This window comes from Symphodus melops (genome assembly GCF_947650265.1).
Source record: "Symphodus melops genome assembly, chromosome: 14".
NCBI classification, from domain to species: Eukaryota; Metazoa; Chordata; class Actinopteri; order Labriformes; family Labridae; genus Symphodus; species Symphodus melops.
The window spans coordinates 11731211-11753912 of NC_136704.1; the positions used below are offsets into that span (position 1 = coordinate 11731211).

Sequence of the window (22702 nt, forward strand, 5' to 3'; positions counted from 1 at the left end):
AGAAATGAATGGTACAAAAGTTAAATGTTAAAGAACCCCTTCAGGCTATTTAATACTGCTATAGGACTTTAAGGATAGAGGCCTATGCCTAATTTGTCAATTAAAAAAAAAAAAAATTCTAAATTGTTCATTTGCTTTCTTAACCAATCGAGTTGGTTTCGGTAGTGAGGGCGCTCCACGTCTCTGCAGCAAAGACTGTAGTTACAATGCTGCACCAGCAGATGGCGAGGACGCGCTGTGGGTTCTTATTTCCAGGTAGGGCAATGAAGCTGGAAAGACACATGCAAGATAAAGACACATAGCCTACCCATCACAATACAGATTCCTTCAATACAAAGGCGTAGCATTCGGCCAATTACCCTTTCCTCCAACTAAATGAAGTCTAGCCTTCATGACATTTCTAGTTTCTGTCAGAGCAGCGAATGCATTTATAATACAATGCAATATACTGCGTATGTGCTATTAAAAATCCATATCATGGATAGTCATCCAACCTGCACTAAGTGTTGCTGACTCAATTAAACACCTTGAATTGGTCTACATGCACAGGCGACTTTCCCATCGTTGTGTGTAGGCGACTGGTGTAGACTAGGCTAGCCTACTTTTGACAAGAGGAGGGTATTTAGCCTACAGAATCACACACACACGAGGCAGGTAAGCCAAGAAGCAGGGAAGGAGGGACAACAAAGTGGAATTCTCTCTAAGAGGATTAGGTCGTTAGCCAGCCTTCGGTCTTGTCAATGGATTCCCGGTTCCCAGAGCACCTTTTAGCACCAATCCATGCAATAACCATATGGGACCTAGTGTGAGTAATGGGTGATAATGAATCCTGTCCCAGCCGAAGTGTGTGCTGATCCGAGGATTCTGATGGATTAAAATTGATATTAAAAGATTGTGTTAGTTTCTACCTGATGGGAGCGCACGGAAAGCCGTCGCCGGGATTGCACCGGAGAGCGGTTTCCTGAGGGGGGTTGTTGAGAGGTAACGGTAGTTCTGACATGAAGACTCGACCTGCGGGGATCGGCAATGTCAATGCCGACTGGATGGGTTCGCTCCCATCCAGGCTCAGTGCCATGCCCCTCAAACACCTCGCCGTGCCTGGTGAGCCTGCTGTGCGTAAAGATGTGTTGGTCACTCAATTCATCTGTCCATCAAACTTTGAACATCTACGCTGCAAGTCTCAGAGACTGATGGTGATGCAGTCATTTTGTGATGTAAAACTATACATGCCAACTTATTACTCTCCAGCTGTCACCCACGGTTCTTTATTTTCTGGGAACTGCTGTCTTGTTTTTAGGCTACTTCTTCCCACTGGCTCTTTATTCTTTTATCTTTTCCAATGTATGATTGTCCTTACAACCCCTGTGTATGTGATGTATTTGTTCATTTTTCCTTCTTGAAGATGCGTTCTCTCTCTCTCTCTCTCTCTCTCTCCCCTAGGTTCTCACGATTCCTTTACCTACTGGGTGGATGTGCATGCTCCCGTGGGTCCAGATCAGAAGGCATATGTAAAGTACCTGGCCACCATGTTCAGCGTCTTAGCCAAGAAAGTCATGGTGAAATGGTCCATGACTCAGGTATTAAATTCAGATTATGTACAAACCCAAATGTGTGGTGCCAAAGAGCTTCTTAAACATTAGTAACATTTTGTTTTACATTTATAGTCAGTGCATTTAAAACTCTTGTTTTTTTTTTCTTTTAGGCCAGCTGTTGTCTGTGTTGTTCTAAGTAATGTCTATTTTTCTTAGAATCTGACATTTAAAGAGCAGCTGGATGCAGGAATACGATACTTTGATCTGAGAGTCTCCTCTAAACCAGGTGAGCCTGGAAAAGAGATCTACTTCATCCACGGCCTGTTTGGCCATAAGGTGAGCAGCAAAGTATTCATTTATGTATTTATTTAACTCTCACAGTCTAATGTTTTTTGTGTAATTTGCCTTTTCCAGATCCCAAACCCATAGACAATCTCCTGTCCTGGAATGATCACATTTTAATTTTGACATTGCTTCAAATGTTTTAGCTCGTTCAGCTCCTTCCTTTTGTCTCATGTAACAACCTGAACATGAGTTTTGTCCAGCTTGGAGTGTTCTAGTTCTTGGCTGATGTTAGCAGAGGGAAGGTTGAGGCTTTTGAGGCATGGATCAACAGCTGTTAGTTTAGCTGTAAACATCCCTCTTCTGCAATGGGCCATTCTGGTCCCTTAAAAGACTCAAAGTTTTTCTACTGGTAGTGTTTTATGAGATGTTGAGTGTTTATGTTAAGGCTTTACAACATCTAAATACACCATACAAATATCTTCTTACAAGATTTTACTTCTATCTTTATGAATAATGTGCATGTTTGTGTTTTTTCACATATCTTCATATTGCCTTTGTACATCAGTACCTGTAGATTTGACGCGGTAAACGGTTTTTAATTTTTCCCTCCGGTTTCCCCTAAAGGTGAGGGACGGCTTGCTAGAGATCAACGCCTACTTAAGCAGACACAGAAAAGAGGTGAGAATCAAGTGAAAGTATTTCTTTTAAGTATATATTTAACAGAACACACTGATACTGCACATTAGCATAACCAGAGATCCAACTGACCCCCTTCAGATTTGTTTTGTTTTTTAGATCGTCTTTCTCGACTTCAACCACTATTACGCAATGAACGCAGAGCATCACACGTACCTCATCAGCATGCTCCAGGAAGTGTTTGGCAGCAAGCTTTGTAGAAACGGTGCAGTTGAGGGCATCACCCTGGACTACCTGTGGGAGAAAGAATACCAGGTGAGATGAGAGTGAGAAGTGATTGTACAACAATTAAAAAACAACCTATTACTACAGGGTCATTAAAATGTCATCTAAAACAAAAAAATGATGCTCATCTGATTCATCTTTAACTATAAAGTCTTTATTTCTCACTGCCTGTGCTTGAATGCACCTGAATATAAATATGTCTTTGCGCGTTAGCCCAATTAACCCTGTGGTCATGTAATCCCTGTCGCCTTTGACTTCTCAGGACAAGAATTAGTTCAGAGCGTCATCCCATTAACAGTTGTTCCACCATTGCACTCACCTAAGTCTTTCATGAAGTTTTGTTTTTTTTATCCTGCTTTTATACTTTTTTAAAAATGTATTTCCTAACCTGAACATATTTTCATCCTCTTATTACATACAATATACAGTATGTAGGAAGCACCATGTACACACTCATGTTAATCGCATTGCTCCAGGTCTATGTCTGCAGATTAGTTGAATACTGTCAGGTAAACTTGTAAGTGCCTCACAGTCTAAAGGAGTAATAGACAGAAGAAACTTTTAGCAGCTGCTAACGGAAGCCTTTTCATCTTCCTTGTGTAGTAGAACGTGTGTACACTTCTTAGCATATCTACTTACAGTTTTCTTTGATTCTCTCCGCAGGTGATTGTGTTTTACCACCATCAGTCAGCTCAGGATATCCCAATCATGTGGCCAGGCAACAAGATCCCTGCTCCATGGGCCAACACCACTGAACCACATAAGCTCGCACAGGTCTGAAAATCAACATTCTGTGACAATCACCTGCCAGCGTGCATGCTTCTTTTAGCTTATTTAGTGGACATCAATACAGATGTCTGTGACAGACTTGTTGTGTTTCAATGGTTTGTGCATTCCCCTGTATAGTTCCTGGACACCACGCTGAAGGAAAGAGCGAAGCAGGGCTCCTTCCATGTGTCTCAGGCCATCCTGACACCCAGGGCCAACACAGTGGCGAAGGGCCTGGTCTGGGGGCTACGCAACTACCTGGTCGAGAGGTCAGTTTAAATTCAACCTGGGCCACATGCTTGGAGGACTTTAGTCTCCACATAGGGCGCAACCTGACCGCTAGGCAGTCTGCGCACTACATTTAGGGTAAACTACATTTAGGGTTAGATGGTGAGATGTTATCAAAGTGTAGATATCAATTCAATTCAAAGAACTTCATTTTTTATTTGGCAATTCAAATGCACACTGAGCAGTAAATGGACGACAGTGCAGCTATACTAAAAGCTGAACCTAAGATAGAGTGTTGATATAAGTACAAGGTTAAAATACGAAATTACAAAGTTAGATACAAGAGAAGGTATAAGTGGACAGTGATCGGACGAAAGATGTAAACAGAATTATATGCAGTAGTGAACAGATGTAAACAGAACTATAGTGCAGTAAATAACGATTAAATATAAATATATAGATCTGTGTGCAAGTAGGCAGATGTTAAAAAATTAAGTGATAATGGTGTATGGCACATAGTACTAAAAATATACTAAATATAGACTACATAGACTAAATATATACTAGAGCTACATAAAAAAAGATGATTAAAATGACTGTAGTGCTATGACGGAGAAGATATGAGCACTGATATCAAAAAGAATTAAGTGGAATAGTGCTATGACAACCAATACAAGCATGATAAAAAGAATAAACACCATTAGGGAGTTAAAGTTAAGATATAAATTCCTTTTAATGTCATATTCTGTCGTGGTTTTGATGCATATAGTTAGTCTAAAACATTTAAGATGCAGCAGTCTTGCTGTTTATGTACCATTTTTCCTCCTCACATGGTGGCCAGCAGAGGGCAGCACATATGTATGGTTGGAAGTGTTAGAAACAGATAATTGCGCCTTCATCCATGCATGCTAAAACGAAAATGAAACGTTATGGACCTATTTTGACAGCCAAACCCAAAAGTACAGTTTAGTGCTTTTTGGAATTACCTTTTAAATTACAAAATCTTCAGCAAGTCCATGCTTTCACTCAACAATAAAAGCTTTCAATCTGATTAAAGCAGAGCTTGTATGTTTTTCATTTAGCCTACTGCTGTGTCACAAGTTATGATGTGAACATTCATGAAGAATTCAAACTGGTGTACCATCAAATTGATGTGGGCCATTTAACACAAATTGATGACTCTTTTCTAACTGATGAAGTTTTTTTTTTTTCTTCAGTGTCTTACATTAAGAGCAGTCTTAATGTAAAACACAAACGTTTGTTAAAAGTGCTTCTTTATGCCTAGCTTCTTTACTAGAATATTAACACACTGTCATTTTACTGGTTAATTTTTTTCAGGATAAATTCCTTCAAAAAGTTTATAGGCAAAGTATCACAGGGAAACGTTATCTTGGAATCTTATATCCAAATCGAAGACTAGCTTAGTTGTACAAACTTGAACAGTCAGCCTATGAGCCTGGGATTCAGGCAGAAATGCAGGTGGAAATCCTGACTCATAGCACACTGAACCCTTACATGTGAGAGAAGCCGCCACTGTTTGTAAAAATCTTGGGTGGATGCTCCGGCGAGACAGGAGGTGGCCTAATTTTGCACTTCCAAGGAAATGGGTTTGTTTATCTCTGCTGTGTGACTTCCTGGTTTTGTTCGCTTGTGGCTCAGACAGAGAGGAGAATTTTAGGGTGTTAGTAGTGATACAGATAGAGTCATGGGGTCATACAAGCCAGGGATTCAGGCTGAAATGCTAACCCAGTGATAGTCTGTTTAGTATAACAAAAACAAGGGTAACTTTAAACCTAATACATTCTTTTTTTCCTTTTGGCTCTAGAAACCTGCCAACCATCATGTCCTGGGTGGAGGCTCAGAGGCCGGGGGTGGACGGGGTCAACATCATCACCTCTGACTTTGTGGAACTCACAGATTTTGCTAACATTGTAATCAAACTCAACAACCTGTTGCTCTCTGAACAGGACAGCAAGCCAAGATGACATGTTTGCACAACTGGACAAATTTGTGCTTACTTACCAACAGTCAATGCTGGAAAAAGGATTACAGATCCTTCCATCTGGAATGATTCAACGCATGAGTCCTGATAATTGGTTTCAATATATTTTTTAATATTGATACACATGTATAATATTAAAGACTGTAAGGGGCATTTCTATCATCAGAAAGTAGCCATAGATGACAAGGATTTATTGTAGTCATCAAAGTTTACCATCAGTAACAGTGGTATTTGTAACGGGTATGGAGTGAACCCAATTGCAGCACAAATGAACCAGTGTTTCGTTCTTCAACAGTTTTTATTTAGCAGGTTATTGTATGTAGACAACAGACCAGAAGAATTGAGCCGGAGATGCGAAGATGATCAGTTCAGTCTCTTTGGTTGAACAGGAACAGCCCAAATACCAACCAGCCTGAAACAGAAGGCTAGTAGGTTTACCGGGGCTGATACAAGAGACGATGGTCCGAGGCAGGTCGGGTCGATGCCAGGTAGGCAAGCCGGGAATAAGTGCTGGAGAGTCGGGCATGGAAGCGAAGACAATCTGGCAAAGAGTGAGTGAAGTGAAGCTGCATATATACTGGCTTGATTGGAGATGACGAGCAGGTGAGAGCAGTTTGACTGATGAGGTGTGTGGCTGAGCAGCAGAGCAGGGGAGGAGCAGAGTAGACTGTGACAGGTAATATTCGCATGTACGAAGGAGGGACATTAGAATGAAAAGGTTTACACCTTAACAACCACTCAAACTTGTTGGCTTTTTATGCTTCTATTAGAGAGGAGGACTGTTGGAATATTGTTGGAATACCATGATGAGGGAGTGAAGAATAACGTGCAGCAAAGTGCCAAGTGTCAGAGTCGAACCCAGGCCGCCGGCTTCGAAGACCTCTGTACATGGGATGCAAAATAACCATCCAGGCTGTATCCTTACACTCAACTAACTTTTAGAAACGGAAACATTTCAGATTTAGTTGCAGGCGAAACTATGCTCCAACAGCATGCAAACAGTCCAAAAGAGGAAAGGAATGTGTAGATAAGATCAAAAAGTCAGGCCCATACCAGCTGGCTTCATCTATTCCTTTTCCTCCATCCTTGTTTGGAGCAAAACTGGAAAAAAAATAATAAAAATTATATATACACACACACACACACATACATACTGTTTCTGTGTAACTGCGACACAGACCAGGTCACCTAGCAGAAACAAAAAAAGTTACCTTGACAGTGATCATATAACTTAAGGATTCTACTGTAAATATGATGTGAAGATTTTATTTCATCACAAGGATCACATGCATCATATTTTTTACTCTGTTATGCTGTATCTATAGTTTTTTAAGGTCTCGACTTGATTTAGACTTCAAAAATAATGTTTAAATAAAGACTTGGAATGAAAAGTATTGGATGAACAGACTTCTGAAACACATCACGTTTTGAAAGTATCGGAGGAAAATGCTCAGCCAAAGAAATGGCAAAGACATTCATTTGTTTAAATTGCATTTTCAGTTCAACTGTATCTGTAAACCACAGTGAGCTGAATTTCAGTTTTTGTTTTCTGAAAATGAATTGAACGAAGGGAAGGTACAGCTGCAAGCTATTTTAAGTTGCTATGTTAAGAGAAGTCCCACCTAGTAAAAAAAAGCAGGCCATAGTGCCAGCACTACATACATTATACTTACAGTTGGGCCTTATAATTTGACTAGAAAGTAAAGCAGTGCACCTTAGGTGGGAAAAACGAAGAGGAAGCCAAATATATGTGGAATGTGCGCCACAATTCCCATAAAACACATAAATCCAAACATACACACAGCTATAAAAGTTTATATTGTTTATGCTCAGTTTACCTGGGCTGGACATGCAGAAATAGAACTAATGTCCACATGACATGATCATACACATAGAAAAACTTTCAATGTGTATGACCATGTCGAGTCTGCGATGAGATCCATAAAACAGACCATGTGCTGTACATGTTAAAATAGCAAACAACAATATGCTACGTTATTATCCTGTGAAATGTCATGTCTGTGTATCTGCTTCAGTGTGTTGACTGCTTGTATGTGTGTGCCCTGTGGGCCCAGTGATTACTATGCATGACACAGACAGTGACAGTCGCCACTGCATTCCTGAGGTCAGAGAGGAGATGAGAGAGAAATGGCAGAAGAAGGTGAGTTACAAAGCACAACAAAAGTTACATAGCAGGAAAGAAAATAGTAGAAACATCTGATGGAAAGTAATGGACTTAAAAAAGAAGTTAATTGAAAAAAATGTAGAACACGTGTTTTGTTTTCTTTCTTTTCTTTCCTTTTTTTTACTCCCTTGCTCACTGGTGTTGAAGTCGCCTTTAATGTCCAGGCCACATTGTTGACATGTTTGACTGTGGTCACCCAGCACTGCGAGGTGCACACACCAACACCCACAGTCACAGGCTCAGGCACTTTAATTGTGGAGTAATTACACATACCATCGGAGGCAAGTGGGAGAGTGGAGAGCAGCAGATCCACTGATGGAGAGCATTCCTGTATTGTTTGGATTGGTCCTCTCTCTCATTCACACACACACACACACACACACACACACACACACACTCCACTTGATCCCTGTTGGCTTCCCAGGTTTCAAAGGAGAAGGTGAAAAACTCAGTCATGATCTTCAGGTTGAAATGGTCTAATGACATCACATTTTAAAATATTGGCATGACAAGATCATGTTATTCTGCAAACATTCTTGACTGCAGATATAAGGCTCCAAAACGACTTTAGCTCTGTAGCATATGTAGATTTAACACAACCAAGCTGCACATTGGTTTACCCAACCTTTTCTTCCCCATAAGCTGGAGCACAAAGTCCGGTGGAAACATTTCTCTGCATTAATTAAAAGCAGGCTTGGCTGCTTTACAGAAAAAACACGTTAATATTTCCAGTCTCTAATGTCACAAAAATATTTGGCTTTTCAGTTCAAGTCCTATTATCAAACTTGTGCTTTGGTTGCATTGTGAGTATCTATTAAATAAAGATGTGTCGTTATTTTTGGAAGCCATTTAGGCACTTTTACAAAGTGCTTATACAGTCTACAAATACGCTTGTGAGTAAATGGAATTTGAGTCCATGTAACCATGGCTGTATCCCTGGTATTAGGTGATGTCAGTGATCAGAGTTGACTAAGTCTGACACATCCATTACACACAGCTTTGTTAGAGCTCTCTTTCAGACCATGATGACTGTGGAAGTCAAGCTGCTGCAAAAACAAATCATACTGTACCTAATAGCTGTCTTTGAATGTGTGTGTGTGTGTGTGGAGGGGGGGGGGTGTCAAAACGAGTAGAGACACTGCACCAGACCACTGCAAACACATGTGCTCCTTACTAAGTCAATAAAACAGACAGTCATCAAATGATATGTCATTACTTTGTTATTAAGAGCTTGTGCGTTGAAGAGTTTTAGCCACACAAAGACTCATAGCCGACATCCTGTGATGATACCAGAGATTCCAACTGTCACAGTCCATTTGTAGTGGTTTCAATTTAGAGTGCAGTACAAGGGACACATGTATGTACAAAGGAAAATACATTTTAAAAAGCTAACTCTCCCTTTCCAACAACTCCACAGTTCCTGCTCAGCCTTCTGGGATCACATGGGTGTTAAGGAATTCACTTGGGAATGCTGTCAAACATTCAGCAACCCTCTCGAACCCATAGGCCTGGGGATGATGTCATTACATAAGCTTTATAGCTCTCATGCAAGCAAGCATGCATGGACTCTTAATAGCCGAATAGCTTCTGGAAACACTTGACATGAAAGAAAGTTGAAAAGGCAACTGCAATTTTAAGGAGCATTAAGAAGATAAAACTTAACAGGTCCCTTTTTGAAGATCCTTTGCTCTGTGATGGGTTTTTTAAGACACTCATAAGTCTACAACAGACAAAAGCAGAGGTTTTTTCATATACGTATGTAGGTTTTAAAAAACCTTTATCATTTGAACTACTTGGTCTCCATACGTACCAGGTGTCATGAGGAGGAGCAGTGGAGAAAGTGGAGCAGGGCTGGGTGCATGAGCTCTTTTCCTGTTTATCCAAAGAAGTCCTCGCAGTGCCAGAGAGATAAGATCCTGCTGCCATGGATAAGCATGTGTGTGCATGTCCTTTTGTCTGTGTGTTAGTGTGTACACAAATCCTCCTAGGCTTCAGTCCTAACCAGGACCATTCTGAAGACTACATTTATCATTTTCCAGCCATAACAAAATGCCGCAGTTGTGGTCAGTGCGCATAGCCTCAACGAAATCCTGCAAGACCATACGGTTTCATTACAGTTCTAAATAATGTCTGGTGTTGTTCCTTTTCATATGTAAGCTCTGTTGTGTATCGTGGTGTATTCTCAAACTTGTGCCAGATAAAATGACCTAGCTCCTATGTTAAAGAGCTGGCATCTGCTCCAGTTCCATGATGCCTTCTGTCTGATGCATGACAGTACATGTAGCTGAGATTTTTCAGATGGTGCACATAAATTATGTGAGTAGGAGCCTGCTAACGCTAATGCCTAAAGGCAACATTTTTTAAGGTTAAATTAGCTCAGGCACATGGTTATGTTTGATTTGTGTGTGTGTGGCATAAAAACACCTGTTTTCATGGAGTATGTGAAACGAACACATTTGAAAGTTTTTGCCATATTACTTCACTTTGAAACACTACTTCTACTTTATTGTTCTCTATTGGCATATTACCACATTTCAGGAAGTCTATATTCCTTTGTTTTCTGTTTTCCTGTTAGGTTTATTTGTTACTCGTTGGTGAACCAGAACCATCGATTTTAGTCATTTATAGTAACCCCTCAAGAATCAGTGAACTTCTACAATGTGTTAATCTAGAGTAAGGTTTACTACAAGATAACCGATGGCTTACGATCATTTCCCATGCATCAAATGCCATATCATTAATAATGGTTAGCTTTGAGTTCCTAAAGGTAGGTTTATTATTTAGTTAGAGTTGTAAGCTGGAGACTTCTACCGAGCCCTATAGCCCTTTATCCGTGATCTCAACTTCTTGGTGAATTATGTGACATGTGCGATTTTGTTTGTGCACCAGTTTGGATTTTTCCCACAGACAGATTCCTTCACATGAACCACCGGTATCAGGTCTGGATTGTGTCCTGTGAAGGGAGAGTAGACTGCATTCCTAGTTTGATATCATTAGCCAAACTTGCTTCTTACCCTGATGTGTTTTCACATGATTGCTGCCAAGTCGGTCTGAAGGAGTTCTCTCCCCCTCGACCACTCTTTGTACCTTTTTTTTAATCCTCCCTCTCCCCTCCCCTTTGCTACATGTCTTTGTTGTCTCTTTGAGCCAGTGAGCACAAGGGGTCAAGTGTAGGTGGTCTGTTAACACCTGCACATTATGTATGTGTATGTGTGTCAGTGTACTCAAGAATGTGTGTGTGTGTGTGTGTGTTTGTGGTGTGTGTGTGAGAGTGTGTGTAGGTGTGTGTTGTGTGTAAGAGGGAGAGAGAGGGGGGGGGGGGGTAGAGAGAGAGAGAGAGAGTGGGGGGGGGGGGGGTAGAGAGAGAGAGAGAGACTCCCTCCTCTTGTTCTCTCTCTCTCTCTCCTTCCAGCTGTTTGCTAAATTCCTCCACACGTCGCAATTGGCTGAGGCCGCCGGCTTTTAACGTTTGTGTACGTTTATGTACCCGTGGTGTGTGTGTGTGTGTGTGTGTGTGTGTGTGTGAATGTGACAGAAGATTTCCCCCTTCTAAGATTTTCCGAGTTGTTAATCAGGCAATGGATTCGTTGCGAAGAAGGAAACTGTAATCCCAGCAGGAGAAAAGGAAAAGGGACAGTCATTTTCCAGGACTTTTGGTGTGGAGCGGCAAAGTGACTGCGTCTGTTTTGCACGATGACACAAGTGGTCAGTCCATGTTCAATAACGGTACGTGAGGAGCTTGAATTGTGATAAATCGCAGCGTTAAATGTTCTTATTATATTAGGGTGTGTTCTTTTAAAATATGGTGACACTTTTAATCCCTTTCATGGTGTTTCTACAGCAGCTAGTTTGATCCAGCGCTCTGGAAGTCATTTGTTCCTTAAGTGGATGATCAGAGTCTTGAGCTTCGATAAATCCGGATTTGGTTCTGAGCAAATGAAGAGAAACTTTTGTTTGTTTGGTTGGTGACTGACTAAATGGAATATTACATGCATTTACGAATTGGGCTCGATTAGGTCAATTAAATCTGGTCAGAATGGAGTAGGCTATAGATGTTATGTTTTCTTTGTTTGTTTGTTTTTTTTTTTTTAGATTAATACTTAATTGTCTGTTTAATGTCATGTTAGATATTGTATGTTGGTGAGTGCAAATGTAATCCCCCATTCCAAAAGGAATCGCAAATGGAAACAAATTCTGACGTCAGTGGATTGGGAGCCTCCAGATACTCCCTCTGTTACATGACTGATGTGTGTATCTACACCTGTTCTTATCACAGCATGCGTCCACTGTAAGGAACACATCAGTGTTCTTGGACGAGGAAAGTCAAACAAGATGTAAGAAACCATTTTCTCATTACTTCCAACCTCTTTAAAATATCAGGTGACAAGTTTGTCTCCGAGGCACATGTGTGTGTTTGTGTGAAAGGTTGGCATCAGTCCAGGCATTGCGCACTATATTTGAATGTACATTATGTGATTGTCCGGCTAGAAGACAATACACATTGTGACATGGGGTATTTGTACTTCCACTTACACAGAGGCAAGTTGTATGCTGCATATTATGTCACTGGATGCTCAGACTGTGGTTTTGAGAGTCATCTGTGTCTTTGGTGTGTCAGAGAGTTATCTTAAGTTTAACTTAAACTCTCCACGTTTTTTCATAACAGCCAACGGAATGCTATGCTAATGTTAAAACCATTCAATCCACAATTGGCTCTGGCCACGATGTGGAAACCAGTACTACAACAGACATTAGGACTCAATGTACCGATAGTCACATCTTATAAATTAAGGTAAATGCATATAAAAAACGCTGAAATATTGCACATAAACAAGTCCTTTTTCTTTTTTTCTTTTTTTCACATTTTGCAGAAGTGAATTCTAAAGATGATTTCAGGCTTTCTTGCATTTTCTTTGGAGTAGGCCTGTGCACCTTATGTTGTTGCAACCTCAGATTGTTCCACAAATCTTTCTTTTCCTTCATCTCTGGATTCTTTATCCTCTGTGTTTATCCATTTCCTTTCCTTTTATCTCCCAGATCTTCCTGCATTCTTCTTATCTCACACTCCATCATTCTGCCTCCATCTTTCTTTACTATGCAGGACTCACAGTTCAGTTCACCCTCTGAGCTAAGTTACTGATGTGGGTTATATGTCCCTCGACAAATTCGCCGTCCCTCCTTGTCTCTTTGTTATATCCGGACCCTTTTGAAACACAAACATCACTTGATCCCCAGGATATGGTGGCGAAGGTAACCCAGGCTCGTCCCAAAAAACACACACCCTCTTAAGAAATTCAAGTTTCCTCCAACTTTGAGTCAGCTGCAATAACACCAGAGTCTCTTTCCTGTGAGGATCTTGTATATCGGTAAATGAAGAAAAAAAATCCTGATAGGACGGTGAGAGAGTTTGAGTTGGAGGACAATGCTGGTGGATGTTTGTTGTGTTTGAGCAAAGGCTCAAGGTCAAGCTGTCTTAATCTGCTTGTAGAGTTTTTCCCAAAACACATGTATTCATGGAAACGCATCGGTCACAGAAACACACAAACACACAAGATGAGGTGGATTTGAGTGTTTTTTGTGTTTTGTGTTTTTTTTGTTATGAAGACCAGCTGCAAAAAAGGAGCATTATTGTATGCCCTTAAGTATTAGCCCATGCATGTGTTTGGTGTGTGTGCGGGAATGTTGACCTTCATGGTGTGTGGGCATGCAAAAGGCTTATATTAAATTAATTAAAGTGTTGTTTAAGACTGAACTGCACACAAAAAATACAGTGTGTGGAGAAGGGAGGAAGATAGCCCCGTTTAGCCCCACAGAGAGAGGGACTCCATATTAAACAGCATGTGTGATACAATGCTGGCTTTGTCAGGTGGGAGGAGGAGAGGGTAACGCTGGAATGTAAGGGGAGGGGATGATAGTGATATATAGAGGGATGGAGAGAGGGACAGATAAGGACAGAGGCAACGAGATAAATGAGAGAGACTGGCAAAGAAATTGAATTGAATGTTTTTAAAGTAATTTAAACTTGTCAAGAGCACGAGAGAGGAAATTGGCTGCGAAGACGATAGCCTGGCCTGCTAGAACAATCAACAGATCCATTACCTCTCAGTTCATTTTTTTTTAAATAAATTTTTGAACACTGACTTGGGAAGACTAAAATATCTCTGGACGACCAACAAATCAGACAAAAAAAAAAGTAGACTTCCTCGCTAAAAAACACTTTCTATAGCTTCTAGAACCTCACCTTAGGATGTATATTTATGATTAAGTAGTGAACACGTATCTCTTCCATAACACAGCCACTATGTTGTTAAATGTTGATGCAGTAACAAATTCAGGGTGTTTCACATTACGGTCATATTAGTTATTTCAATGCTTTAAAGGCGCTTAAATCTGCCCTATTCTAGTTGAACATTGTGAATGAATTGACTTGAATCAGGTCAGATTGATAACTGTCTGAATGGACGGGAGCCATACACATCACCTCGAGTAAATCAAACATGTGCACACACATTTCTATTGGTCCTACGTTATGGCATGATAGCTTTTTCTGAGGGCAAATGAGAAGAAAATAAAAGATTTGTTTTGGCTTAATGGAGTTAAACACAAAGAGATATGAGATCCTGCCTTGACCCCAATTCATCTTTTTGTTTTATTTTTAATAGCGCTGTTTTATTGTTCATAGTATTCAAAAAAATGGAATACTGGTTGATTCGGGTCATGACGAAAAATGTTCAAACGTTCACCTCAACACATTAAATAGTTCTCCGCATAAATATTCTGCGGCCACTTCAATGATCAGATGACACAATTGGGTTTGCAACAAGGTTAACTGAACCAATCAATATCTGCGCCTTCCTCAGCTTCTTTATCTGATGTGTTGGCCTGCTATGTTTGCACCCGTGTCTATCGATGCTGTCAAAACCAGCTAATGTATTCTAATAAGTCTTAACTCCATCAAACCCTTTAACCATCATCCTGGGCTGCCCGGGTTGGAACATCTTCTACCTAAGGCCAATATGGACTTCTTTAATATATCAGCCATGTGCAATGAGGAAGCAGATTACCAACAATGAATTCATTTTAAAATAATCAGATGCTTTGTTGTGACACTGTATTCTTCCTGCTTTGTCTAACTATGTTTGATGTTACCAGATCTCAATCACAATATATATGATTAGGAATATTCACTTTTCAGTTTGCCTTGCCGACCAACAACATTTAATTTCCTCTTGTTTTTCTTGTTTTTGAAGATCACATCGTCCAGCTCAATTTGCTCTGAAATGCTTGTGCAACTATCCAGCTTATGCTCTACATTATTCCAAATCAGTGACATCCACCACATTTGGACAGGCCTGAGATGTGGTTATATTTTTTTTTTAAAAACAGCCACAGAAAACAATAACAAGAGCAACAATAATGCAGAAAGTACTTGAAACAAGAGGAAAATCAAAACAGATGTTGAGGAAATAGAAGCAGAGGAGGGACTCAACAAGAAATGAGGGATGAAAGCAGATGGAGAAGAAAATAAGAAGATGAAACGAAAGCACTTTGAGAATGCTATGTCTGTCTGTAAGCTTTTATGAGCCCTCTGTCTTCCACTACTTTCGCTTTTTTTTTTTTTTTTTTTACTCAATATTTTTCTCTCCCTCGCTCCATCTCCACATGCAGGAGAAACTCAGCCCTTTAGGGGGACTCAGCTGTTCTGCAGATGGGATCAAAGACAGATTTAGTGCTTGTACACTTTCTTGTTCTTTGGTCTTTGTGGTTTCATAATGTTGTTCATTTATGGCTGTGTTTCAGCTGGTGTCAGAGTTTTCTATAAGGCAGTTTTTAGGAGTACAATAGATTGAGAGTGAAGTTGGTTTTATAGTCAGGTTCGTCCTGCATGTTTAACGATAGTTACCCATTGGACAACTTTCCCTTTACAGAAAAAAATGACCTTCTTTTTCAGTAGTTAGTTGAAGGGATTCAATTTGTTTAGCCTCATCTGCTTTGCATATATCTAAATGATTACCTTTGTATGTCAAAGTATGTATGAAATTCACCACGAGATCAAGACACTAGAGTAAGTGAGGAGTTGAATCTGACGATTTGTAAATGATTTTTAACTTCAGAACACAATTGCAAGTTGTTGGAAAATGTCCTTGTTCTTTAAATTATGGGCTGAGAGCAAGTTCTGGTAACAGTCATTCTCTTATGATCAAATATTCTGTAATCAAACTTGATTATAGGCTAACTGTAATGGAAATGGTGCGTCATGTTTTCAAATGTTCGGCCAGAAACCTTCTAATCCAAACAAAAGAAACAAAAGCCTGACTATTGTAACTCAGTTTTCATGTTCCTCACATAAGATGTTGTCATTTACATTTAAGAGTGAGGTGTTGTTAATTAATAGTTAGGTTGTTGGTTAAATCCTGTGTATTTGTCAGTCACAGGCCTGTTATAAGTCTCAATCATGTGACCTGGAATGACTGAAATGATCGGATGGCTTTCCTGTTATTGTGCCTATGTGCTGACCTGCCCGTATACCTGTTCTCAATCTCACCTCGCACGTAATGAACATAAGAAGGGACTTTGCTCAGAGCCATAGCAAGATGTCATTTAAAAGAAAGTGTGATATGGTTAGTTATGACATTTCTCTGTGTTCATTTTCCCAACAATCTCCAAAAGACTTGAACCAAAACATTAGTAAAGTTCAGCTTGATCGTATCAGAACTGTAGCACACCAAAGTAACATACAGCACATTTAAGGTTTTTGTTGTTACTGTAGCTGACTTTTATGTTCACTATACCATAATGTCATCCTTCATGTCATCAATGAGAAACTCAAACTGCTTTAAGCTTCCTTTTATTTTGATGAGCAATTATTATACAACCACTTAATGACATGTAGTCGTGCTGAAATGTCACCCTTATTTGGAGTCTTGTTTCTGCGCCTCTGTAAATGCAAGTCATGTCTTTATTCTAAGTCCTCTAAAGCATCATGTCAGACGTTCCTAAACTAGTTTGTTTTATCTGGTTCACCAAAACACTATCAAACATTCATTTAATCCATTATTGATACATTTATGTTAATGTATTTATATGTTTATATTATATATATTTAAAGGTTGGGAAAACACGCAACACATTGTTTTTGGCTGCATATATCCCAGACCATCCAATCATTGCATACCTGTGCTCTCCAGTCCAGAAGCCATGAAGCATCAGGTGTGGTGGTTGGAGGTTGGGACACCAGAGCTGAAATCTGAAAATCTAGAAGGAGGTTGACACACTTCACTGCTTTACTCAAACTAGAGTACAACAATGCCAAAGACTTGTCATGACCTGCCCAGATTGGAGCTCACCTAGGGAACAAAGGACTTGGAATGCAAATACAGGGGGAGGGGTAAATAAGGTAAATAAAATAGGAACTGTGTGCATGATGGATGAAATGGGTGTTGGGTTGATGGGAAAGGGAAGTCATAAATGGAGAGGGAACAGCCTTTTCGTCATACTCAAAATAGTCCCCTTTGGACTTTGAAACGTGCCTTTTGCGTTTGTCCAGCTGATGTTGCCATCATACACTGTGTGTTTGCTTTGTCTACACCGGGGATGAAAAAAAAAAAAAATCTGTGGAATGTTGGGCCCTCATATCTTCAAGTGATAACAAAAAAGAGCTGATGCGTGACTTTATTTGTCGATGTTTGTGCATGCATCGCGGTCAGACGGCTGGCTGAAGTGCAAAGAGCTTCAAAGTGTGTGTGTGTATGAGTGTGTTTGAAGGCAACAACGGTGTGAAAGCAGCAAAGGAAGTGACCTCAGAAAGGAAGTCGCCGCTGAATAAGTGGAAGTGGTTTGGAGCTGACTTTGCTGGCTAGGATTAAAAAGGCCGGAGGAAGGAGCAGGGAGAGGAAAAAATGAAGAGAAAGGAGGAAGATGGAAGAAGAACGAGTGGAAAAATAAAGAGACTGATGCTTGAAACAGTGTGAGGTGAAGGTTGTATATTATTACAGGATTATTACAGGATAAGAGGGAGGAAGAGGAGTATAACAAGGAGAGAAATGAGTAGGAGGGGAAGGAGATGACAGAAGGTAAAAAAAAAAAGGAAATGTGGCTGAGGTGGTTTCCCATGTACTGTAATCATCTCTGCTTTGGTGAGAAGCTTTTCACTCATCCATCTGGTGTGTGCGCCTGTGTTTGTTCTCGTTTAGTGTGTATGTGTGCACACAAATAGAAGCAGGACTGTTTTTCCTGCGTTGAATTGTAGGGTACTGCCGTGCTTGTTCTTGGCACTGCATCTGAGTATGTGTGTGTGTGTGTGTGTGTGTGTGTGTGTGTGTTTGGCAGTTTTGATTGAGTTCACTTTTATCTCGCTGTTTTTCATTCCTCTTTATCGTTGATCATTCTCCTCCTTTAAATGCCTGCAAGCTCACTTCTTTTCTGGCGTTGTGCCCTTTCCCAAACATTCAAACATTTTCACTGGATTTTTGTCCCCCCCCCTTCCCCCCCCATACCTTTGACTCCACTGTAAAGTAATACAAAACAAGAATGGATAACCTGAAGCCCAATTAGTGGCCCCTTGAGGCAGATGTGTTTATTACACCATACAATGTATTGTAACTTTGAAAGCAGCAGGCAGTGTGAGGATAGACCGTGAGCAACACGTTGTGGGAACTCTGTTTTCATGGAACATTTCTGCCCGGTTCTTCCCACTGCAGCCCAGGCTGCGTGTGTGCTTGCATGTGTTTGTGTGTCGTGTTTCCTCTCAAGTGGTATTTTCCCCATGGAACACTTTCACACAGGGAGAACCTCACATTTGGCAGCAGATTGTCGGCAAAGGACACTTGTTGTTTTTTTTTCTTGGTGCGTGTAAATGGCTGTCATTTGTACAGATGTGGGCATAATGTGACCGTGCTCTTGTCTATATAAGGTCGGCTTAGTTGGGTAGAATGTTTAAATACCTGGACACTCCAATGAAGACTTGTTATATGTGTGTAATGTTTTTATTAAAAAAAAAGTCGCATTTGTGTCTCATTTCCAAGGGAGGCCTTAGAACATATGAAACAGATGTATAGATGTAGAGTATTTGAGACAGAATCTTAATACACTCATAGAAAATAAAATAAAATGTTTGGTCTGAGTTGTTATTCTGTTCTCTCCACATTTACACCAGGACTCTGAGATGATGTTCCAACCAGAGTCCGATCAGATGTCTCCAACTGAACCCAAGGTAAAATAACACCCCCCCCCCCCACAAACACACACACACACACACACACACATTTTATTTTTGGGATCTTGTATAGTTGTACATATAAACGCACTGTTCTTGTGATACATCCATTTTGTTTGAAAACGACCTTTCCACCCTGACTGATGCTTTTAGTCCCCGCCTCTGGACCTGATCGACACGGGGAAAGGGCTGAAGGTGCAGACGGCCTCGCCTCATCTGGTGAGCCTGGGCAGTGGGAGGCTGAGCGTGGCAATCACCCTGTTGCCCATAAAAGAAGGTAACACACTGAACTAAGCACACTCCAGGGGTTTGAACTCCAAGGTCATATAAAATAACCATCCATCCATCCCATCCCTTCTCCATTTATGTCATGAGAAATTGCTACCTGTGGAGATAGCAGACCTGTCCTTTCATTAACTCCTTTTTTTTACTTCCTTTCTTATATTTCTCCTCAATTTTCTTTTCGACTGAAAATAGATATTTACATGCTTCGTCCATAACATCATGTTTTTTTAATCAATGTGAAAATGACCCTACTGAACGTTTACTGCACAGACCGAACCAACAGTTAATCATGCCATTTAGGACAACACTTTGCAGACAGACTGTAAAACTGGGACGATGACTCAAACTACTGGATATGGCTTCATGAGTTCCTGCTCAAACAGAGAAAACAAAAAATTTAACTAAAAGAACTGAAGCCCTCAGAGAACTCGTATTTAATTTTGTTCAAGCGGGGGGGTTTTTTATTTGATAAATTGCCATACATGGTGCTCATTATGTCAGAACACATACTGAACACACACTCATGCGCAGGGTGATAATGGTGGTGCAATTATTGTTATTTTTAGTTTGTCTGTCATCAGCCATCCACAGGTGTCCCACACTTCTCCCTCGATCACTTTCCTCACAGACTCAGACTTGTACAGCAACACACACTCATCGCATCAGCAGGCCGCAGGCGCCGAAGCCTCAATACTATTCCAGCTAGTTTGCCAATCACATTAACACAAGTTAAAATAAGCAAAGACACAGTGATGCACATGGTAAATGCAGAATCACTGATTGTATAGCTGATTGTAATTAATTACTCTGTAGATAGATGCTGTACTTTTTACAAAGTGAAGCTGACCAGATAAACTGATATTTATAACTCTCATATGACTGAGTGAATATGTTTTGTATGGATCACAGAGCTGTCTTTACATTTCTAATACGAAAAAACACATTTGGTTTGTCCTCCTCTCCAACATGAGAGCACTGCAGTGAACAATTCTACAAGCTTTGAAATGCATGATTCATAAAATGATACAATAAAGAAAGCCTAAAGCAATTTTTGGTTTAATAAATTTGCCTTATTGCACAGAAAAGGTAAAGACCAGGAATTTTAGAGATCAGACCAAAGGTTGCTGCTTTATTAAAGTCAGCATTGTGATGATCCACATTTTAGTTCTTTGTTTTTTCGTTCTTTTTTTTCACAAGGACTACCACACTGGCACACTCTTTCACAGGCGCTCTGCATGATGTGCCCTTCTATTTCAGTGAAGAATGGCTGCACTGTGAATGAGCCATTTCAGGAGAACTGAGGGTCTCTGGAATATTCATTAAAGAAGGATAAAAAGTTCAAATTCAGAAAATTAACTCCGGATCACAAACTATCCACATGCAGTTGTTCAATCATCTAAAGTTCTACTTTATGAATAGAAGTTTCCACAGCTTCTCAGAGATGTGGGAAGCCTCTTCTTTTTTTCCCTATTTTTAATTCAACTTTAACGTTCATGTGTACTTTTTTGATGTTCCAGGAGTGACCCGCATTGGCAGAGAAGATGCTCCCATTCCTCAAGACATCACAATCCAGGGGCCTGGCGTCGAGGCAGAGCACTGTCTCATTTTTAATGAAGGTTGATGTCAGTTCTTTTTCTATGACATGATCTTATAAGGCCTCTGAGTCAATGCACTAATAGGCTTTGTTGTGTAATAGATAGGTAATTGGTAATTAGATAATTGTGGTAATTGATGACCGAGTAATCAAAAAGGCTTTAATCTTACTGTCGCATATTATCTATAGTAAATACATCGTCATTGTTTAGAACATAAATTAAAGAACTGATTTTAATCATTTATTTGTTTTAAAAAAAAAACATGCTCCATTTGCAAACAGTTTGCAGACAGCAAGCTGAAGAGGCCTTCCTATTAGTGAAAAATCTAAAACGACCTTGTCAGTCAATATGTAGTTTGACTTCGCACATTGTCTTTCGCACTCTCTGCCTTGTAAACAAACGCTGCAGATTGATGCATTCCACTTTGGAACATGCTAACATGCCTTCAGAGCAAAGATAGAAATAACATGGCTTAAATTGTATGTTATGATTAAGATGCTTTAGTCGAGAGATTCTTTTTTAAAAGATGATAATGTTGGATTTGCACTTCAAAGTTTGAACAATGAGTCATACTGAATTGCGTAAAACTGTGCCTCTTACTCTATTATTGTCTGTAACACAGGAGGGGTCGTGACCCTTGACCCCTGTGGAAACCTCTGCAGCCTGGATGGAGTCCAGGTCACTGTGCCTACACCTCTCACACAAGGTAGGAGGATAGACTGTTAAATACAGTCTATGGGTTCAACGCACTCACAAACACACACATGCTTTAAAATGTTGCCACCTGCTGGTCATTAAAGGAAGTAGCATTAAAGTTGGCTTAAATGAATGGAGTGAGCCATCTTGCAGTATTTCATAACTCCAGTGTGTGAGAGAGAGAGAGAAAGAGAAGGAGGTTTGATTGTGGTTTGGTTTACTTGCATTCCTTTCAGTGTATGTATGACTCATTTGGGCACAGTTAATATTGTGCTGACGTTTTGCATGGAAACAGCAGGGTGTACTGTATGTTTGTGTGAGTTTGTGCGTGTATTTTCTCATGAATGTGTACACTAATGTGTAAGCATTTCAACATGCATGTGTGTGTGTGTGTGTGTGTGTGTGTGTGCCCCTGGTTTGGTTTAATTTGTTGTGGTTTGGAACAGCTAGATGCTACAATGAGTCACAGCTTCCAGCAACTGCACAACATACACTGCTCATCTAACTCTTTACTGTATAGACTGCAAACACATATAAAGCACCCATATACGTAAATGTCGCTGCCTCAAAATATCTAGTGAATTCCTTTTGTTATCTTTCATGTCCACATGCCAGTCTGTATTTTTTTGTCTGCCAGATATCTTGATCTGTTTATCTCCTGTCTGTTCTCTATCTTCTCTCCTCTCCAGGGTTATTTCTTTGGGTTGTTTCAGCTGCAGAGCCCCCCCTCTTTCACTTCTATTGCCAGCTGCAACAATTTCCACTCCACTCCGTTTTCCTTCCTTTCCCTTTCTTGTGTTATTTAAAAGAGCATGCAGTGCATTGGCTTTTCCCGAGCCACGAGTCAATCCTTAACTATAGTGCGTGTTTCTCATTTTCATTGTGTCCTGTGTAACCGAGCCAGTTTAAGTTAAATATTGACGGGCCTATTTATTTTCCCGTTCAGCCTGGCAGATTCAAATATTGACAACATTTTGGTGTGCCTACACA

At 40.2% G+C, this 22702-nt stretch overlaps 2 protein-coding genes across 6 annotated transcripts in view; both read left to right on the forward strand.

The window, feature by feature from the left end:
• Positions 1-248: 248 nt before the first annotated feature.
• On the forward strand, positions 249-6082 carry plcxd2 (phosphatidylinositol-specific phospholipase C, X domain containing 2). The gene is made up of 8 exons (XM_079361853.1): positions 249-1101; positions 1441-1577; positions 1749-1868; positions 2442-2495; positions 2613-2768; positions 3402-3512; positions 3645-3775; positions 5560-6082. The coding sequence occupies exons 1-8, from the start codon at positions 999-1001 to the stop codon at positions 5717-5719; spliced, it is 972 nt and encodes a 323-aa protein (XP_079217979.1). The 5' UTR covers positions 249-998; the 3' UTR covers positions 5720-6082.
• A 5252-nt stretch (positions 6083-11334) lies between these two features.
• The window catches only part of phldb2b (pleckstrin homology-like domain, family B, member 2b), a 41233-nt gene continuing 29865 nt past the window's right edge, over positions 11335-22702 (forward strand). For 4 of the 5 annotated variants that reach the window (XM_079360859.1, XM_079360862.1, XM_079360863.1 and 1 more), the window contains exons 1-5: positions 11335-11647; positions 19077-19133; positions 19290-19413; positions 20939-21037; positions 21639-21722. In XM_079360859.1, the coding sequence (XP_079216985.1) occupies positions 11615-11647; positions 19077-19133; positions 19290-19413; positions 20939-21037; positions 21639-21722 (397 nt within the window). In that variant the 5' untranslated portion in view covers positions 11335-11614. Of the gene's footprint in view, positions 11648-17560; positions 17894-19076; positions 19134-19289; positions 19414-20938; positions 21038-21638; positions 21723-22702 lie in introns of those variants that run through there. The other variant, XM_079360860.1, reaches the window with a different exon arrangement.